Source organism: Hippocampus zosterae, chromosome 13 (genome assembly GCF_025434085.1).
Source record: "Hippocampus zosterae strain Florida chromosome 13, ASM2543408v3, whole genome shotgun sequence".
Lineage (NCBI taxonomy): Eukaryota > Metazoa > Chordata > Actinopteri > Syngnathiformes > Syngnathidae > Hippocampus > Hippocampus zosterae.
In genome coordinates, this window is record NC_067463.1 from 7,242,038 (window position 1) to 7,263,005 (window position 20,968).

A 20,968-nucleotide genomic window follows, 5' to 3' on the forward strand; every position below is an offset into this window, starting at 1 on the left:
GAGGGCAAAAAAAAAATGTGAGCAAGCTGGTCCAGCCTGTGGCTTGACTGTAAGCTGCTCAGTTTACATAATCAGTGGTGTATGTGTCCACACACGCACTCACACTCACACACGTACGAGTATTACATTTGTCGCTCAGCTTAGGACGCGCCGCAACATCCGATGGCCTTTTCCCTGGCACGGATTACGATTCGCCACATCTCCCTCTTGAGTGATGCTGCTTGGAGCTACGGAGCCATTAGTTGTGTGCTTGTGTGTGTGCGCGGATGTGTGCGCTTTTGTTCAAACTGTTTGTTTTGTTAGGTAGCTGCACCACACAGGACGGTGGTTGTCAAGCTGGAACGCCTGTTATCATCGGGGTTATGTTCCAATTGGGGAAAAACTACATGAAGAAAGACTTTTTTTTTAAAAACATTAATCTTTTTGTTTTCAATTATTTTACACCTCAACAAGCTTTCAAAACATTTGAATTTGAAACATTGTGTAAAACAACACAAAAATATCCATCCCAACCATCTAATTTTGTCTGCTAGCTTAATGCTAGCACATAAAAACTTAGTTACATGAGAGCAACCACAACATACAATCAGAGCCATTTTCAACACCGCTCATCCTCACAAGGGTCGCGGGGTTGCTGGAGCCTATTCCAGCTGACTTTGGCCCGACAAAGGGCAGAAAGAAACCAGAAAACTAAATGCATGCAAACTGACAAGACACAGATGGCTCAAGGGGAGCTCATTGGTAGACATGTGGGACCGGATTGACCAGAACAGGTGGAAAGGGAAGCAAGACAAGAGAAATGAAAACCCACGTGGTGAAAACATGAAATAAATCCGATGAAAACAATGTCAACAAAGACACAGGCCATGCAGGCGCTAAAGAAGAAACATGATATAGCAGGGCGAGCAGCGTCGAAACCAGCGACACACATACACACAGTCTAATGGCCTTTAACGCTCTAAGTTTACTGTCTAGGAACAGGCTATATCTAATCTTTGACTGTTCGCAGCTTTTTGGATGGAAATCGATGATAAACATGAGCGCGCAAGTATACCCACGCGCACAAGCTGCTGCGCCCTACGGCCCAAAATACCTCGTGAATTGCCTTGCTTCCCCCCCAAACCTATTCAGAGTAAATATTTCACATCAAGTGGGTTCAACACGGGGACGTTAACTTCGCACAAACACAAGTCACAAAGCCCCGGCCGACTCCGAGACGCCGACGCTATACGAGTATACGTGGCGGCGTCTGCCGCTTCAAAACAAGAACGCAAACTCATAAGTTTGAACGCTGTTTGACACACTTTATCTGTCCCTTGCTATTAAAGAGGATGGATTTCTGGAGGAGATTAACATTTTATCTGTGTGTGTGCGTGTGTGTTTGTGTAATTCCCCACGCTAGAGGAATTAACAGAAGTTTCTATCCGTGTCGTCCTCCGCTATTTAATGCCCACACGTTTTCTTCACAGCGGAACCCACGCGGTGCATCGACTTTTAAATGAAACGCTCGAGTCGACCACAGCTCAAAGGAGGTGGAAAAAAAACGCCGGTTTATTGCGCTGAGGAGATGCTGGGGAAATGGGGGCAACAAGATCTTAAAAAGCCGAAAAGCAGCTGAGGACACGACTGGGTGGGCGGGGGTATTTGGGACGCTGCACTCAAGTCGTACTGACCTCTGATTTTTGGGGGGTTTGTTGATCAGTTACGATGAGGACACGATGCATCCGATTTCAAAACCTCTGATTCTCATCACAGGATTAGACGGTTTCTTTTCATTTCCTGTTGAATCTTATCCACTGTGGTTGGAACAATTTATCGATTAAAAAAATAATAATTATGAAACGGACAAAACTTTTCAGATTGGCTAAATCACTGAGGGACCTTGCTTTACTGAAAATGGACCAAATCCTCAGATTTTCAGCCTCTGAGTACATTTTATTTTTTCTGTTGTCTTCCATGAAAGCACGTTAAGTTAGAGCTGGGCGACTTTTTCTACAATCGTGTTATCGTCATTTGTATCGGCACCAAACTGCTTGTGGAATTATATTATTATGATTCATCTCAGAGATTTTTACAGAGTCACTCACAGTCGCCATAGACGATTATTTTTTATTTGTACGGTATTTGGATGACTGTACTGCTTCACGACGGGAACCACACGATGAACTGAATTGGAGAATTAAATAGTGATAGACAATTGCTTTTTTGAACATTCCATTTAATTTTCTTATTAGTCCATATTTTTATTAAGTCCAATAGTGTCCAATAGCATGTGATTATTCTTCGTTTTAAAGAAACGGCCGGAATGGATGAACGGCCATTCATTTCATTATTTTACGATACAAGTGTTTCATGATACGAGTGTGGTCAAGGAACAAATTAAACTCTTATCCCAAAGCAGCACTATCCAATGTAGTTAGAAGCAAGCTTATGTTTTCACTTTACAGCAGCAGAAGTACATGAACCCTTTCAGGGACAGCGGTTACTCCAGTGGACAGCTTGTCATGTAATCAAGTTACAGGGGTGCATAAAAGGGTTAATATACTGTAGGATATAGAAATGCCGTTTCCTAATCAATATCTCTGTTCCCCTCTCTGTTTTCACGACATGTCAGATTGATGCTGAGAGAGGAAGCGCCGAGTGCGCCCCCCAAGAACATCGTGGCCAGCGGGCGAACCAACCAGTCCATTATGGTCCAGTGGCAGCCTCCTCCAGAACTGCAGCTCAATGGAGTCCTCCGAGGATATATGCTTAGGTACAAAGCGCATGCTGGAAACATTGCGAAAAAACCATTGGGCTTCTCACATGTTCTTGAACTTTTTCGAAAGAGGCAGTACAATGGGGAGGCAGCATAGCATTGTGTGGGAAGCACTTTTTGCACAGAGTCAGCTGGGGCCGTACGCTCTAGCTCACCGTTGACGCTAACGAGGGCAAACTCCATAAAAAGATAAATGGATGGCGAGTATAATTGGGCACCCACTTTGAAAAGCTATTGTGTGTGTGCTGAAATAGAGTGAACTGGTCTTCGGGATGATGGGCGGAATGACAAATGGATTCCTTGTTTCTATTGTAACGGTTGGTCCAGGTAGACATTAACTCATTCAGAACCAGAACCAGAATTCTGGACAAAGTCTGAAAAGACGTTTAAAAACGTCTTTGGGAGTGAATGAGTTAACTAGCACCATGTTTCTGAAACCCACGTCAACTCTATGGCCAGCTGCATTGCATATTATAGAGTGGCTTTACAGTATACATTTTTAAAAATGAATCCCAGTTTATAGAAGGTGTTATTATCACATGTGGTGGCTCGTGCGTTGCTGTAAAATTCTTTTTCTAAGTCCACACAAATGTATTATTCATGATCACATGCTTGCAACACACTAGTGTTCATATCAAATATACAGTGTGATGAAGAGCAAATGTGTTTTGTTTTCTTTTTAAATAATAAATATAGGGCGGCCCGGTATTCCACTGGTTTGCATGTCGACTTCACAGTGCAGAGGTACCGGGTTCAATTCCAGCTCCGGCCTCCCTGTGTGGAGTTTGCATGTTCTCCGTGGGTTTTCTCCGGGTACCCCGGTTTCCTCCCACGTTCCAAAAACATGCATGGCAGGCTGATTGAACACGCTAAAAATTGTCCCTAGGTGTGAGTGTTCGTCTCTGTGTGCCCTGCGATTGGCTGGCAACCGGTTCAGGGTGTCCCCGGCCTCATGTTTCTATTGTTCAGTGCTGTCTGTCTGTCTGTCTGTCTGTCTGTCTGTCTGTCTGTCTGTCTATCTATCTATCTATCTATCTATCTATCTATCTATCTATCTATCTATCTATCTATCTATCTATCTATCTATCTATCTATCTATCTATCTATCTATCTATCTATCTATCTATCTATCTATCTATCTATCTATCTATCTATCTATCTATCTATCTATCTATCTATCTATCTATCTATCTGAGTGGCTGGCGAGCTAGCTATTTACGTTTACAATAATAGAGCTAAACCAGTGGTCACCAACATGGTGCCCGCGGGCACCAGGTAGCCCGTGAAGACCACTTGAGTAGCCCGCCAGTGCCTGGACATTGTGATTTGCTAGTAGAAATTATGATTTAAAAATGCAAACATTGGCAGTACTGTGAGACATTTCGAAACACGTTCAAAGTCTGACAATTTAAATCATCAAGTATTAAAAATAACACATCCTCATATTATTGAAGGTATTTTGGACAAATATGTTATTTCAGACGTGTATCAATTTGGTAGCCCTTCACACAATCGGTACACATGAAGTTGCTCTCACCCTCAAAAATGTTGGTGACACCTGAGCTAAACTGTACCTGGTTAGCTAACTATTAGCTAGTGGCTAACAGCCACAGCGGTGCAGTAACAGACATTTTTGGACCCGTGATGCTGGCGCGAAAGCAACAAACAGTAAGGGTAGCTTGACCTGTAGCCTCACTTTATTACCTTGCCGCACTGGAATGAACATTGTGGAAGAAGGAAGAAATAATTATATTATTCACCTTTCTGCTCGGTGTAGTTGTCGTCTGGACTCGTGTGTCTTTCCACCAAGTTGCCGCTTCTACTTTTCAGACTGACCACAGAAAGTGAAAAAGTTGACATCATGAAATGTTAGCCTTTACCTGAACAAATTGCCTCAAAGAGTTACTCACCTTTGAACATTTCAACATAGATATATTGACGTGTGAAATGGATGATGCACTGAAGTTTTTGTAACGGAACGGCTTAAAGAAGTGCTACAGCGCAGATGACAAAACATACACACAGAATCACCACACATGATCGATCTTGTTGGTACCCTGCTGTCACCTGCAGTACACAAGAATAGGCTCCAGTTCATGTAGAGAAGCGCGATAACAATGAGATGCATGGGTAGAGAAGTCCTCACACAAAAAAACACACACACACACTAGCAGTTTTTCCTGGTCCTCTGTCCTCCTGCTTCTAATGTGTCACGCTGTTTTGCAATCAAAAGGCCCGGTAGTCCAGTGGTTAGCACGTCGGCTTCACAGTGCAGAGGTACCGGGTTCGATTCCAGCTCCGGCCTCCCTGTGTGGAGTTTGCATGTTCTCCCCGGGCCTGCGTGGGTTTTCTCTGGGTGCTCCGGTTTTCTCCCACCTTCCAAAAACATGTGTGGCAGGCTGATTGAACACTCTAAATTGTCCCTAGGTGTGAGTGTGAGTGTGAATGGTTGTTCGTTTCTGTGTGCCCTGCGATTGGCTGGCAACCGATTCAGGGTGTCCCCCGCCTACTGCCCGAAGACAGCTGGGATAGGCTCCAGCACCCCCCGCGACCCGAGTGAGGATCAAGTGGCTCGGAAGATGAATGAATGAATGTTTTGCAATCAAATGACCCTCCACTGCGTCCCATTCATTTGCTTATAATTACAGCTCATGTTTTTAATCCTCCTTCACTGTGTAATCTGCTCCCACTCCATTGAAATCACAAACTCAGCCGGCTCGTTTTGGGTTCACAGGACCTGGGGGGTGGGGCTACTCCTCCTGGCCTCCCCTCCATTATTCCTTTTGCCAGTTTGTCTCCTCATTCCCCACCTCCTTTTCTTCTTCCTCTTCTCTCCTCTGCTCTGTTCACCCCTGCTCCAACCTCCATCCGAGCATCACTCTGTTTATCTCCCCGCCTGCAGGCAAACATCCTGTCAACCTCCAGTTGCGCCCCCACTGGATGCATCTGTGTTTATGCGCCCGAGCGTGCCGCACGGGGATGACACATAGCACGTCTGCCGGAGCGCTGAGTCAGCCGCTCAAACGATCTTGTTTCACGTTTGATGCTGGATGAAAATGCTGACAAATAGATTAGTGCTTCTTTTCGCAACAATGGATGAGTGATCACAAAGTACTAACATGCGCCACACTGGTTGTTTCATTGAGAAGTTTGGGGGGGTGGGATGGAAATATGCATCCCAATTTCTAGTAAACTGTCATTTTATTTTACACGAGTCCTATGTGCAACATTTTCAAACATGTATTCTGTTGTAAAATGCAAAATGTCAATTTTTCAGGAAAGGGAAAAAATGTCCCTGGGTGGAAAGTGAGGAGGTTGCTTAAAAATTAAAATAAAACTTTTAAATGGAAAATACAATGTATTCTTATCAAAGGGCGAAAAACCGACACTTGACCGGAGCCATTTATTCAAATAAAAATGAATATTCTTCATTCTTTAAAAACATGACATTTTGGTCTTGGATGACTTTAAAAGCTTAAATATTTTAGCATCAAAGAATACTGCATGCTGTTACTCTATAAGGCAAAATGCGTACAATTATTACTTTCAGACCCAAATTTTTAACCGGTACACAAATCGAAGGGGATATCCTGACTGTAAAAATAAAATGTATTCTAAATTGTATTCTAAAAAATAAATACATATTCCTGTCTCTTTAATTTATTTTTGCTCTACTGTAAAATGAAGAGTAAAAAAAAAAATCTATTCTTGTTTCATAACTTTATGTACAAGTTACGATTCAATCCCAAACACATTCCTCAGCATCTGATCTGTTTTAAACTTAACAGCCCTTTGCGTGTTGTGTGCGTGTGTGCGTACTCGTCTATGTGAAGGTACCGTCTCGCGGGACTTCCAGGCGACTACCAGGAGAAGAACATCAGCAGTCCGGAGACCAACTATTGCTTGCTGAAGGAACTGATCATCTGGACACAGTACCAGATCCAAGTGGCCGCCTACACCGGCGCCGGCCTGGGCGTCTACAGCAGTCCAGTTACCGAATACACGCTGCAAGGAGGTCAGAATACACATTGGGTCAAATAGCACAAGTGCTGAAGAAAATGGCCGGATGGCGAACGTATATTTACCATAATCGAACGGCCACACGTGAATATATTTGTGGGAGTTCAGATGCCTTCTGCAGGGGTCTCGGCTCCGGTTGTAAAAGATGTAGCTACTTGGCACGTTATGTTTTTTTTTCATCTCGACTTTTTAAAACTGGGCCGCAGTCTTGCCCGTCCTCGACTGTTGTGGGTACGTTTATAGACTGAAAAGTGAAACTCATTAATGTGATTTGGAGGGCGTGGAGGCAGGAGATGAGTTTCATCTTATGTGAAGTTGACTTGTGTTCGAATAGCATTCCTCTCCTGCCGCCGCTGCTCTCCGGCGCTCTCACACATGCATAGGGAGATTTCCCCAGAGGACAGAGTTTAGTCTTTTATCTCGAGCTGTGAGCTGCCAGGGTTAAGAAGCCAAGCCCCACGAGTGCACTCAGCATGGCAGGGGGGAAGAGAGCATCTTTAGCATCAATTAATCTCCGTCTCGCCCGCTTGCCCGCTCCCGTCTCTTTCTTAGCCGCCTATCAGCTTTTCCCATTTTTCACCGCCGTTTTATTCCGCACTCTTCTGCAGGCTCCCTTATATGACATAAAAGGGTCTTCCCATCAGGCAGCCCCTGCATTATCACGCCGCAGCTTCCCCGTGCATCAGCCTGAACCGCTTACCGCCTAATGGCCGTTACGTTTTTCCACACACTCGTGTCATACGCCTCCTTCAGTGGACCGTCTTCCGTCTTACCAATGCGGTAGGCTCCGTGTAAGACAAAATCATTCTTCAGTGCATGTGAGCCATATTAATATCCCTTCTGGCCTCCGTGCTTTCAAATTAAACTAATAATATGTAAAGTAAGTCTTAAAGATGGTAAGTCTTAAAAATGAGCTGGCTTTTAAAATGGTCCTCCCCACAGCACTTCCACGCAAGCACTGTCTGCCCAACGCACTTTTCTGTTTTGATCTGAAAAGTTTCCAAACACTTTGGAAATGATGACCATTGCATTTTGATGCAATCAGTTTTTGTTTTTTTCTGGCTTCATAATAAGGGACAACAAACAAGTCACTTCCGTCTTGTCACGTCAACCAAATATGTCGGGTGACACATTTTTTTCAACTTCAACTTAATTATCCAAATCAAACTTCTGATACTTCAGCCACTTTAAATAGAGTAGGCAGAGAATCCTTACGCTTTACGTGTATTTAACCCAAAACAGCTACTTCAGCCCAAAATGGATTTCATGTGTCCACCCAATTTCATGTTGATCAACAAAAATGTGTTGGGGGTTGATTCTTTCAGCGATCCCGGGAAGACATTTTCACTACGCGCCTTCAAAAATCTGAGTTTTCAGTCATTTTGATGCCCCTAAAATCAATTCATTCGCCAGAAGAATCGCAATAAACACAGCGAGGGTTTACGCAGCTCCTGGTGCCTTATTTGAGGGCACTATTCATATCACGAGGTTTACTAAAACCGTAAAAATTGGACAGAAAGGATCCACTAAGTCGGTCTACTGTTGTCGCCTTAAGACGTGCATGTTCCTGCTGATGCAAAGTTGTGACCCACTTTTATGGAAGTTAAGGACAATAAGGCCATTTTTGTATATAAATAGCCTCAGAAAATACATTTACAGCAGTATTTCAAGAACATATTGCTAGCTGTGATGTCTGCTAGCCAAAAGCAGAGCTGCATTGTTTTTTTGGAGTTAACGAGTGACGAAAACACCAATTCTAATCATTGCTTAATATCTTCCATGCAGGAACTAGCTGCGCCTCTATATTGTGCCGAAAAGGAAAAAAAAATCGGAATACAGATAACATATTTTCCGCTCTATAAGGTACACCAAAAAGCATTCGATTTACTGAAAAACCAACATTGCGCCTTATAATCTGATGCACCTTATATATGGATCAATATGTTGATTTCTTGGACGTAGTCTTTTAAACGTTCTGTAAAGTGCTTTGTTACAGTTGCAGCGGTTGTGAAGGCTCTATATCAATAAAGCTGTATTGTATTCTCTCAGTGTAGCTCCATCTAGTGGATGCATAATGTAACCGCAGCCACTCTTGCAGCTTCATTATAATGTGGTGCACCCTATATTTGCTAACGGTTTTAAAATTGGCCATTCATTGAAGGTGCGCTTTATACTCCGAAGCGCCTTTTGGTGCGGAAAATACAATATATGCATCCCCCCTCTCCGCCCGCCCACCCCCGAGTAGTCCACGACCCGCTTTTTAGGTCATGAGCCACCATTTGAGAAACTATGTCATTTGCACTTCCCTGAGGTCTCTTAGTGGACTTCATGTATGATGATGATGTCTCCTCTCATCAGCCATACTGTATTTTACATGACTCCGAGTACACTCTTTCATTTGCTGGACAATGCTATGCAAAATACATGAATGCAAAATTAAAATAGGGTTCTTAATGAGCAGCCATGCCATTTGGCAATGAGGCCAGCCTTCCGTATTTGCAAGGCAGGCAGGAACGGCTACTCGGAATGGAAAAAGTGATCGGCTTCCAGAACGTTATTTGCCATCTCAAAATTATTCCGCGTTCTCCATTGTGAGTCTGCATTTGTGCAGCGTGTGTTCCATTTCTGATGGGTGTGTTTTGTATCTCGTTCTGTTCTCTTGGCGAACCACCGTGGCTATATATGGTCTGTTTATGTAGTTCCCACAGCTCCTCCACAGGAAGTAGAAGTTGTCGCGATCAACTCCACTACGCTCCGCTTCACATGGAACCCGCCGCCTCAGCAGTTCATCAACGGCATCAACCAGGGATACAAGGTAAACAAACGTACTACAGTGCGATTAATTAAAAAATAATAATTCATTAAAATTAACGGGAATTTCTCCATTGTGGGATAAAAAAAAGGTTTTGTTAAATGTTCTTATCTTAAAGCGGTGAAAAGTTAAATGTGCCCCCCCCCAAAAGAATTAATGAAAATGCCCTTGATTCAGTTAACTTTTTTTAAACTTTCAGAGGATGTCATTGTTCAACTCGATCACGATTCCAAAATTAGAGATTTTAATACAAAGTAAAATGCGAGACAGTGTTTAATAATACTGAGGTCACAATTATAACCGCTAGTCCCTTTTTGGCATGGATATAATTATGCAGCTCATAATTTTGTAATATATTTATAGTTTTATAAAGGTCATTCAATATTTTAAAAAGGTGCCTTGAACTTTTTCTGCACGCTCATTTAAATAAGCTACAAAGAAAAACTTTTTCTTAGTCACAGGGATCATTTTGGGGTTATGGATGTGTTGAGCGTGTTGATAAAAGTATTGTGCAGTGGTGCCTTGAGAGACAAATTATCCAACTAATGAGTTTATCAAGATATGACACATTGTTGGAGTGTTTTTTTTTTTTAATTTAAATTGCAATGACTCGATACCAAAGCCGTTGATGTCATTCCCAGTAGAAATTCTCTGTCAATCACTGTCAACCTAAACCTAAAATGAGAAAAGATAAGAGATAAAAGGCAAACTTCTGTGCTTGAAAAAACAAAAAAAAGAAAGCCTCGTGATCTCACTGGTAATTTGAACGCTAATTAGCGTCAATGTTGTAATGCAGGGAGGCAAAGGTTTGTGAGTGTTTGCGTGTGGCCCAAATGTTGCTTGTTTGTTTTTTGTCAAACTAATAAGAACTAACAAACCCACTCCAAAAACTAATTAAAACGAACTTATTGTGCTGCAGCTGACAATTATTTGAAGAGGTGCTTAATCAATTGATTATTTTATCAATTAATCAAGGATTCGCAAGTGTTTGAGCATGGCCTGAATGTTGTTGTTTTTTTCCAAACTCACGAAAACTAACAAACCCACTCCAAAAACTCATTAAAACTAACTTATTGGGCTGCAACTGACAATTATTTGAATAGATGCGTTATCTATTGATTATTTTGTCAATTAATCAAGGATTCAGATTAAAAACCTTTTAATTTCCATTCCCTTATAAAAAATAAAAAACAGGACAATATTTAAAACGGACAGTGCGGAAAATCCAAAAATATTAATAAATTATTTCCTGTTGTTGTCCACAAAAATGGTCAAATAATTTGATAATTTAATAAGTAGTTGTTCTTAATGAAGTAATCGTATCACTTCTACATTTTTAATTAGAAAAAAAGGCCAAAAAAAAAAAACCTAAATACAATGTAAAAACCCTGGTCAAGACGCAAATGAGGTCAAGGGGTACAGTATAGAAAATAGAAAATGGATCAATTGCATTCATTTGTCCCCGTTATTTTGCGATTCACCGAGACGTTCTCTTGAGTGCAAAATTGTACAGTACAAACTGGATGAAAGCGCAGCACAGATTTCAAATTAAAAATGAACTTTAAAAGCCGACACCGTTGAGGAAAAACAGAGTAGACACAAAAGGGAAATGTACGATTAAACTGAGCACGATTAAAAATAATAATAATAAAATAAAGTGATACATCTTAATTGTGTTGGCAATTTATCTCCATTAGGCTTTTTTTTTGTCTTTGTAAAAGCAAGCCCATCTGTTCCTGAGTCAGTGCAACTGTGCTGTGTAGTTTATTTTTTGGGGGGGAACGGTGGGGGGGCTTTGAGACTTTTCAAGTTGAACTTGGCCCATTAAAAATGGCAACGCTGTGATTCACGTACAGCACAGGACGTGCTTGCTTGTGACGAGCGCCCATCAGTGAATTAAACTCGCCTTAGTGTCTCCAGTCCAGCTCAACATGTCACTATGGCAATCGTGCGACAGATCCCTTTTGGCAACCTTTAAAAAAAAAAAAAAACTGCAGCGCAGGGACTTCCATCAGATGTTCAGGGTGCCAAATCAACACTCTTACTGCGCCCAAACTGTACTCCGGCGATAATAAACGACAATAGGAGCCCTTATCTTGCCACGGCAGGCCTGGCTTTCAGCGGGGCACCCTGAGGCGTGGAGAAAAAAATAAAACGACCACTAGAAAGTGTCCGGCTGCCTCTGACGTTCTCCCTAAATGGCGGTCAGTGGCCCATTTCAATGGTTGATTGGGGCTTTTGGCGCAGCGTAGCAATTAAGACGGCTGACTGGAGTTGTAAAGTGTTTCTCGAGGTCTCTTCATTTGGCAAACAACATGCGACGCCTTTCTTTTCGAAGTGTGTTGAGGGTTGGGATTCCGTCAAATCCGTCGGAATGATTGTTGATGAATCGTCTCTTGAAAATAATAACGGCTAAAAGGAATTGGATTGTGCACCACAAAGCCACGCCCCTCAAAGGCACACGTCAACGTTAAGCTAAACTCAACTTTATCAAACAGATTCTTCGTGTTTCTCTTGTATTGTGTTTGACCATATTTTCCCCGACTATAAACTGCTCTTTTTTTTTCCCCGACATGCTTTAAACCCCGCAACAAATGAGGCTAATTTTTGGCTTTTAATGGGCTCACGGTGATCAAGTAGTTAGTGCGTCGACCTCACAGTGCAGAGGTACCGGGTTCAATTCCAGCTCTGGCCTCCCTGTGTGGAGTTTGCATGTTCTCCCCGGGCCTGCGTGGGTTTTCTCCGGGTACTCTGGTTTCCTCTCACATTCCCAAAACATGCATGGTAGGCTGATTGAACACTCTAAATGGTCCCTAGGTGTGAGTGTGAGCGCGGATCATCTCTGTGTGCCTTACGATTGGCTGGCAACCGGTTCAGGGTGTCCCCTGCCTACTGCCCGACGGCTGGGATAGGCTCCAGCACCTCCCCTCCCCTCCCCCCAACCCCTTGTGAGGATAAAGCGGATCAGAAAATGCATGGATGGATGGATATTTATGATCAATTGGTGTTTGAGTTTTTCTTTCAAAAAGTAAATCAGTCTTTTTGGTGGCTGGAGCATCTTCAATTCATTTCAACAAAATAGCTTTGATAGGCGATTAAATGGAGTTACAAGCTTGGTCTCAACTCAAACTCGCAGGTCAAGGTACCACTCACTTTGTATCGTTGTTATGTGCCAGACTGTCGGCCATGAAACACGTGATTATTTTTAGAACCGCCTCTTTTCAGGTGACGCTGTCAAGCAGCGTCATTCTCAGTCTCATAATGATCGAATAAATTGACGTGTTCGGATTGAAGTTGTCGACGCGCTGCCAGCTGTGGACACGGCAGGGCTTAATGAATCATTTGACTTTCAGAGAGACTGCTTGAAGAAATCCATGCAGCAGTCAGATGGAATCTAATGGAGCGCAGCGTATCCCGGAGGGAACGTGCGAGGAAGCCCTGCTCGTTTTTGATAGTGCATGCTACTTTTGCCTTATCAACAATTTGTCGGTGTCGTCCTTGATTGTTCGCACCTGATAAGTGTAATTAAGATATCTCGCCACGCTGTGAACACAATGCATCTCGCCTCGGGAGCGGTTCGTCACCGCTTTGATTTGCTCAAACCGCTGTTAGTACAGTGACAAATGTAAATGTGCACCCGGCAGCGATCGAGCATTAATACATCGTTTAGATTTCCATTACAATGCTATTTTCGCACGGGGAAGGATCGGCCCGCGTGCTAATACATTGTCGTGGGCGGGCAAGGTAGATGCGATTTGACAGATTGAGTGGAAAATGGGCGTGATCCTGTGAAACTGCCGCATGTGCACCCGCCCACTTGGCCGCCAGGCCGGAAATTTCGGAAGGAGAACGAGCGGGCAAGCCAATGGAGGAAAAAAACTGAGATCCCTTCACACGTTTCACTCGCTGTCAAAGAAAACTCGGGGTGTTTGACTGCAAAAGTGGAGATGCTGATGGCAGCCTAGATGAACTTTATAAATATTCCTATTTTCACATTCCCTGCCATAGCTGCTGGTCTGGCCGGAACGGGCTCCGGAGGATGTCATCGTGGTAACCATCACCCCGGACTACCCCAGCTCGCGCCATACGGGCCTGGTTAGTGGACTGAAGAAATTCACCTGGTACTTCGGTTCTATCCTGTGCTTCACAACCCCTGGAGACGGACCACGCAGCCCTCCGACCATGCTCCAAACACACGAAGACAGTGAGTACATGCACCCACTCCCAAAAAAAAGAAAGAAATCACCCGCCAGATTTCAGTCCCAGTTCAATTTTTAAAAATTGCTCTTTGAAGCAAGAATCCAACTGCATTGACAGAACTGGTGATGTGCACATTTTAAGATAAGATATCCTTTATTTGTCCCCTAATGGGGAAATTACAATCAGAATTCAGAAAGGAAAAACGGTGGGTAGGGAGAGGAAAAAAAAAACACGCTCAAACTGTCCTCTTCCGAGGATAATTTAAGTCCAGGATAAAAGAAGACCCTAGCACATAAATAAGCATATGACAGTTACAACAAGTCACAAGACATAACATGTAATAAGGGGGGAGGATGAATGGGAAGGAGGGGGGGGGGGGGGGGGGGAGGGGGGTAACCGCGACGCAACCGAAATGGCCAGCTGCATGGTCACCGTTGCACTCCGCATATCGAACCACGTCACGGGGGAAAAAGAATCTGAGCGATGAAGATGGTGATAACAAGGATGTGTATGCGCGTGTGGTTGTCCAGTTGTGTATGTGTATGCGTGTACAGGTCATAGCTGCTTCGTCGAGGTCTGTTCATCATGAAAACAGTCCCGGCTTATCAGTCCATGGCCGAGAAGGAGGGGGGTGGTGGTGGGGGCCCTAGATTCCATGCTTATTTCCATCCAGGGGAAAGGCCAGATAGCGTTGTTTGTTTTGGAGGGACGGCCGCCAACAATTCCAGACAGGCTTGAGTCCTTGGTCTGTATCTCCTCACTGACGCAGATCAGTCGGATCCGAAAAATTCTTTCCGCAACGCGGGTTGTAACTTCTCCACGGTGTTGTCGATCGCGCGGAGTCACTCCAAAACCGCGACAATATTGCGGTTGAGCTCAGTCACCGCTTGAGTCTGAGTGTTGGACATTCGCGCCAAGCCATCCAGAGTGACCGGCAGCTTCTTCACTTCCAGTAGAGCCGCTCCTGTCGGTTGAATTTTGCGATAGAACAGAAAGCTGCCAACACCAAACAGCAGCATACCTGTTATCAAAAGGCCAACAATGTAGATGTCTTCCACATCCTCCACGGACAGTACTGCCAGGCACACCGGTCTCCACTTTCTCCATGGATCCAGGGCGTATCCGGCAGCAAGTGTCCCCGGACGGCAAGCAGGCTTCCCACTGCCCGCTCTTTTCGTCGAAAAAATTTTGTCTATTACATCGAGAGACCAGCCAACTAATTCCATGGTTAGTTCTTCGGATGAAAAATACGGTAGGAGGCTAGGAAAAAGATAGACAAAGACAGCACAAAGACTAAGTGGCGAGCAAGGAAAGGGTGGGTTGAGGGCAGGAGCAGTGCAAAAAAGCGTCCGCCTTTGTCGAGAGCCAAGCAGAAGATCAGTAGCAGAAGCAGAAGATCAGTAGCTGTATCCATTTGTTTTCAGGCATGTTTGTTACTAAAGACAACGTGGGTAAACAATAGCCACCACTCCTCTACCGCAAGTACGCTCGCGGCCGCACTGTCAAGTAAACACAATAGCCGACGGCAGATAGACAAGCTGTCATGAGCAAGCAGCAATTATTGAGTGGGGGACCGCTATGAGAAGCCATGCGCACGCACACAAACATGTACACACGCACATGCATCGACACACAGAAACACACATTCATATACACGTGCGCACACACACACATACATAATGGTTGACGCGCATTGATCGGGTGCTGGGCGTGTTGCAGGGTTAACGGTGGGTGTAATTCTTGCTTGATGATGGGGTTTCGTGTGTGTGTGTGGGGGGGGGGGGTTGGGGGGAGGGGGGGTTGGTTGTGTGTGTGTGTGTTATTGAATGTCTCAGCCGAATAGCTTAATCGCTCTGCTGGGAGAGGAGCTTAGGGAGCCATGGATGAGATGAAAAATGGCTGGCACGCATGGAAAAGCGTGCGCGTGCTCGTGTGTGCGTGCGTGGAACAGTGGTCAATGCCGGCATGATTGGTTGGCAGCCTGATAATAGCGTGCGCCAACTCCTCACAACTCTCTGTTTTGTACTTATCTCGACCCGATTGAAATGTCCTCTGACTTCACGTAGGGCTATATTCTTGAAGTTTTATGAACAAAGGCTTTGCCAAAGAGGAACGCCATCAAGGCTGACTTCATCCCAAAATCATTGATACCCTGCTCAAATTATTTGTATCGTGAAAAGTCGTGTTACTTGCATCTCAAGGCGCCACTGTATATCAAAATTTTCTCTTTTGTGTTTTATTATTGTGGGCGCTGCACACACCTCTCACCAGACTGTTCAATTGTGGATCCACTAGTTGCCATGTAGCTGTCCAATCGTAATGAGATGGCAAGTCTTACAACAGCTAATCCGTGGAATTTTACTTCTCTGGAAAACGGACTGCAATTTTGGAATCGGCACGTTCATTTTAGATTTCAGCGGTATATAAATCTAACTCAACACAACTTTTAAAAACATTGTTCTCCACTGTTATGTTTGTGTTGAATGATTTTTATTATTATTATGATTTAAATTTTTTTTTACAATTTGTGCTGTTCAAGTTAAAAGTGTATCGGCTCTATTTTCACTCGTTCTGACTCTCTTTTCTCAGCCCCCGGGCCTGTCCGTCATTTGAGTTTCACCAAAATTTTGGACACATCCTTGCAAGTCAGCTGGGCAGAGCCTGAAGAAAAGAATGGCATTATTACCGGTAAGTTTGTCACGAAATGCTAACACATCCAACACATTAGTGTGCCGCGAAACCGGCTATGTTTCACGAGTATATCCAACATCTGAAAATGATTATGTTTTGTAATTACTGCAAATAGGCTTTATTTATTCAAGCTTTGTGGATATAATACCAAACTATATGCATTGTGTGGTTATTTCTGTCCACTTGGGGGTCGAAACCCTCGACGCTGTAGTATCTGTGATGTTGAGTGTGTGTGTGCCTTTAAAAGTCGAGCCTGGCCTGTTGAGTGACGTGAACATCAGCGACGGCAAATGTAGAGTTGGCTGTCTGTTAACCGGCTAAACCGTGAGCCACTCGGCGTGTTGAGTGACAGTGTCAGTTGAGGCCATTGGCTGGGTTGCTTGTTTTTGCTTTGTCGACTGTATGTTCCCACTTACCTAACCACCTGTGGAGGGATTACAATTTCTAACGAGCAGTGGTAGGCTCTATAAAATTAACTAAGGATGATTGTAAGGTACAGATATTAAAGTCAAGGCCCAGGGGCCAGATTTGGCCCACCATATCATTTTATGCGGCCCGCGAAAGCAAATCACGCATGTCAAGTTCCACGATGCTTGCTAAAGTCTGAACCAAAATTTCAAATTGTCATATGTAATCCACAATAACAGTCATTATTCTTGACTTCTGATTTTAAAACTACTTATTCATCAATTTGTTGTGTGCTGTGTATGTAATATGTGCAGGGGCTTAAACATTGATATGGTTTCCCAAAATTCATAATGGCCCTCCAAGGGAAACCGTAACTACAATGTGGCCCGTGACAAAAATTTGTTTGACACCCCTGTTGGAAGGGATGATTCACGTATTCGCACTTCACAAATACCCTTGTCATAAGCTTCGAACGTACTGTCTCTGCCCACCCGCACACACACACACACACACGCACACGCACACGCGCACACATAAAATGTACAAGTAAAATATGTACACTTTCTGTGGCCGTCTTCATTGGGTGTTTTGGATGCATGCAATGCCCAAGGCAAGCCTAGTCCCTCTGATGGTGTGCAACCGTTTCGTCACCCTACTAATCTCCACTCTGTGCAGCTTGTCTTCTCACATTATCTCCAACAAGGCCTCAGCTGGCAACTTGGGCCACACACACACACACACACACACACACACGCACACACATGCACACACATGCACACACATGCACACATTTTTGCCTTTGTCTCTTTTCGAGAACCACTGAATGAAGTTTTGAGTTGTGGAAATTCTTGACGTGAACCACCTGTTCCCCTGTATGAGGAATGGTGCGTGTTAGAAATAGAGCATCCATGCCTCTCCCCGTGGAAGGTTGAGGTTTTTCTTAAGCCAAGATTTATTATGTCAGTTGTAAAAACTGGAGATCATAAATATTGAGATTATAAAGTAATATTTCCCGCAAAAGTTCAATAATAATGTAGCTTCAATGAAATTATGACTCCCTTCGACACCCACCTTGCAAAAAAATGCAAAATGGTTCGTTTCGCTGGTCACGGAGCAATTTTGGGCTACCATTGCTCAAGGCTCATGACGGCTTTCGGTGAAACGTAATTCTGAAGAAAAAAAACATATCTTGTCATCCAGTCTGAGTAATGTATTTTTCAAAACCTGCCGTGAAGGGAAAAGTTAAAACCAGATAGTTGCAAGGAAAACAGGAGACATATTTTTGTTGTTTGTCTAGAGCACAGGGGCATCCCAATATGTAGAAATTGTCCGTCATCAATCAACTAGACATACTGAGGAGTATGTAGTGGCCCGGGTCACCTTCTGAAGAACCACTAATGTTGTGAGCTATAACTCCAGCCGGCCTCCTCGTGAGTTGTTTAACACATACATAAATACCTGCTTTCATCTGCTGAGGACAACATTGCAACTTCCTTGTGTGCACCACCATCTCAGAATGACTCAAACGGTGAAACTCACGCACATCCCAGTCTTTATAGTGCACTTGCGACCATATTTTGTAACTTTATTCGTGCCGACCGGACGTGCATTGACGACAGAACGGAGCTGCGCACGCCTTTATCTCTCAGTCCAGGCTGTGTTTTGCAAACTTTTTTTTTTATATAGGCCGCCACTTCCCTTTGGCAGAGACGGTGCGACAAACAGATATCTGTCAAAATCCCTCAGCGCGGTGCATGTTTCGTCACTGCTTCGTGTCGGCCACGCTGGCTGGAATGGCTGCGAAAATTCCAATTCCCTTCATTCACCCAACACCTGAAACCAAAGACCCTGGCGTAAATGACACAAGGCTGCTGTAGCACCTGCGGATTTGTCTTAGCCACACAGCAGAGTGTGATCCAATTTATTCAGTCTAGATCATCCATCCATCCATCCATTTTCCTAACCGCTTGATCCTCACTAGGGTCGCGGGGGGTGCTGGAGCCTATCCCAGCTGTCTTCGGGCAGTAGGTGGGGGACACCCTGAATCGGTTGCCAGCCAATCGCAGGGCACACAGAGACAAATCCACGCTCACAATCACACCTAGGGACAATTTTAGAGAGTTCAATCCGCCTGCCACGCATGTTTTTTGGAATGTGGGAGGAAACCGGAGTACCCGGAGAAAACCCACGCAGGCCCGGGGAGAACATGCAAACTCCACACAGTGAGGCCGGAGCTGGAATTGAACCTGGTGCCTCTGCACTGTGAAGTCGACGTGCTAACCCCACTGGACTACCGGGCCGCCCAGTCAAGATCAGCTCACGCATTATTCTTTAATCCTCTGCCTGTGAGCCTATAGGGACTCACGAGGGACGGCGCATTCTCTCCCGGGCTACACACCACCATAGGAATATGATTTTCACGCACACGTTTGAAGTTGCCGGAGTGTGATGTATGACTGTGAAGATGTGATGGGACAGAGAGAGATTTTCACCCCTTCCTACTTCCAGCGTCATTTATTTACTTTTTGGGCCTCGGTAGCACGGCGATATGTACACTCGCTTGTCAAATGTACAAGCGGCCATATTAATGACGGCATGCGTCCCCCTCAGGCGCCGACAGGTATGGCAGCCTCGGTCACACGCTCCCTAGTATTATCCCTGTTTTTGTTATTTTCGTTTGTTTTTGGCGACCCTGAGCGGCTTACTTACACGAGGGAAAAGTTGCTGCGCATTGGGGAGTCTACGCTCGGTCTTTTTTCACCAGCACACGAAAATCCACAAGGTTTTTCGGAGCTAATCGCGAGCGGAGCGGCTGCGCTGTACGGAGCATGGAGACGCCGCCGGAGGAGGGGGAAGCGAGCCGGCGTGCTCGTCAAGCTCAGGCAGCGAGGATTTCGAACCCCGCTCCCATCGATCCATCTTGCTAATCTACGATCTCTGCCAAACAAGATGGACGAACTTATTCTCCTCACAAAGACCAACAAAACATTTGCACGTTCTGCTGCGCTCTGCTTCACTGAAACCTGGCTCAGTGACCGCCATCCAGATCCCGCGCTACATCTACCCGGCTTCCGCCTTCTCCGAGCCGACCGCGACACGGAGCTATCGGGGAAATCGAAGGGTGGTGGGATTTGCTTCTATATCAACGAAGAATGGTGCACTGATGTCACGAAGCTCGACGCACACTGCAGCCCGGACCTGGAGTCGCTGTCTTTAAACTGCAAGCCATTCTACTCGCCACGTGAGTTCACCTCCTTTTTACTAGTCGGTGTTTACATTGCGCCACAAGCTAACGCTAACACGGCGATACGAACGCTAGCCGAACAAGTAAACAAACTCGAACTAAAATACCCAGAGTCACCCCTGATCATTTTGGGCGATTTTAATAGAGCACATCTTAACCGTGAACTTCCCAGATATAAGCAGCACATCGACTGTTTCACCAGAGAAGGCAACACTCTAGACCACTGCTATACAACAATCAAAAATGCATACCGATCGGTCGCCCGTGCAGCATTGGGTCTTTCTGACCACAATTTAATCCACTTAATACCTACATACAGACAGAAACTCAAATGTGTTAAACCGGTTGTTAAGACTGTGAAAAAATGGACAGATGAAGCAAAGCTAGCTCTACAAGAATGCTTAGATTGCACTGATTGGGGCGTCTTTGAAACTTCAACGGGCACACTGGATGAATACACAGACACTGTAACATCATACATCAGTTTCTGTGAGGACATGTGTGTACCAACGAAGTCCTTCCGCTCGTTTAACAATAACAAGCCATGGTTTACTCCCAAACTCAGGCAACTCAGGAAAGAGAAAGAGGCCGCATTTAGAAGTGGAGATCGGGCACTGTACAAACATGCCCGAAACCAATTGACAAAGGAAATTAACATCGCAAAGAGAAGCTATGCAGAGAGGCTGAAAAACCAGTTCTCTGCTAACGACTCTGCATCTGTATGGAATGGCCTGAAAGCAATCACTAACTATAGAATGCCATCCCCCCAAACAGTGAACAATAAGGGTCTTGCTAATGAACTAAACATGTTTTTCTGCCGATTTGAAAAGGATAC

At 44.5% G+C, this 20,968-nt stretch overlaps 1 protein-coding gene across 2 annotated transcripts in view; it reads left to right on the forward strand.

Annotated features, from left to right (window-relative positions):
• Positions 1 to 20,968, forward strand: part of sdk1b (sidekick cell adhesion molecule 1b) — a 237,723-nt gene that overhangs the window by 167,561 nt on the left and 49,194 nt on the right. For both annotated transcript variants that reach the window (XM_052084701.1, XM_052084702.1), the window contains 5 exons: positions 2,615 to 2,755; positions 6,592 to 6,773; positions 9,478 to 9,593; positions 13,599 to 13,794; positions 16,380 to 16,478. In XM_052084701.1, the coding sequence (XP_051940661.1) occupies positions 2,615 to 2,755; positions 6,592 to 6,773; positions 9,478 to 9,593; positions 13,599 to 13,794; positions 16,380 to 16,478 (734 nt within the window). The remainder of the gene's footprint in view (positions 1 to 2,614; positions 2,756 to 6,591; positions 6,774 to 9,477; positions 9,594 to 13,598; positions 13,795 to 16,379; positions 16,479 to 20,968) is intronic.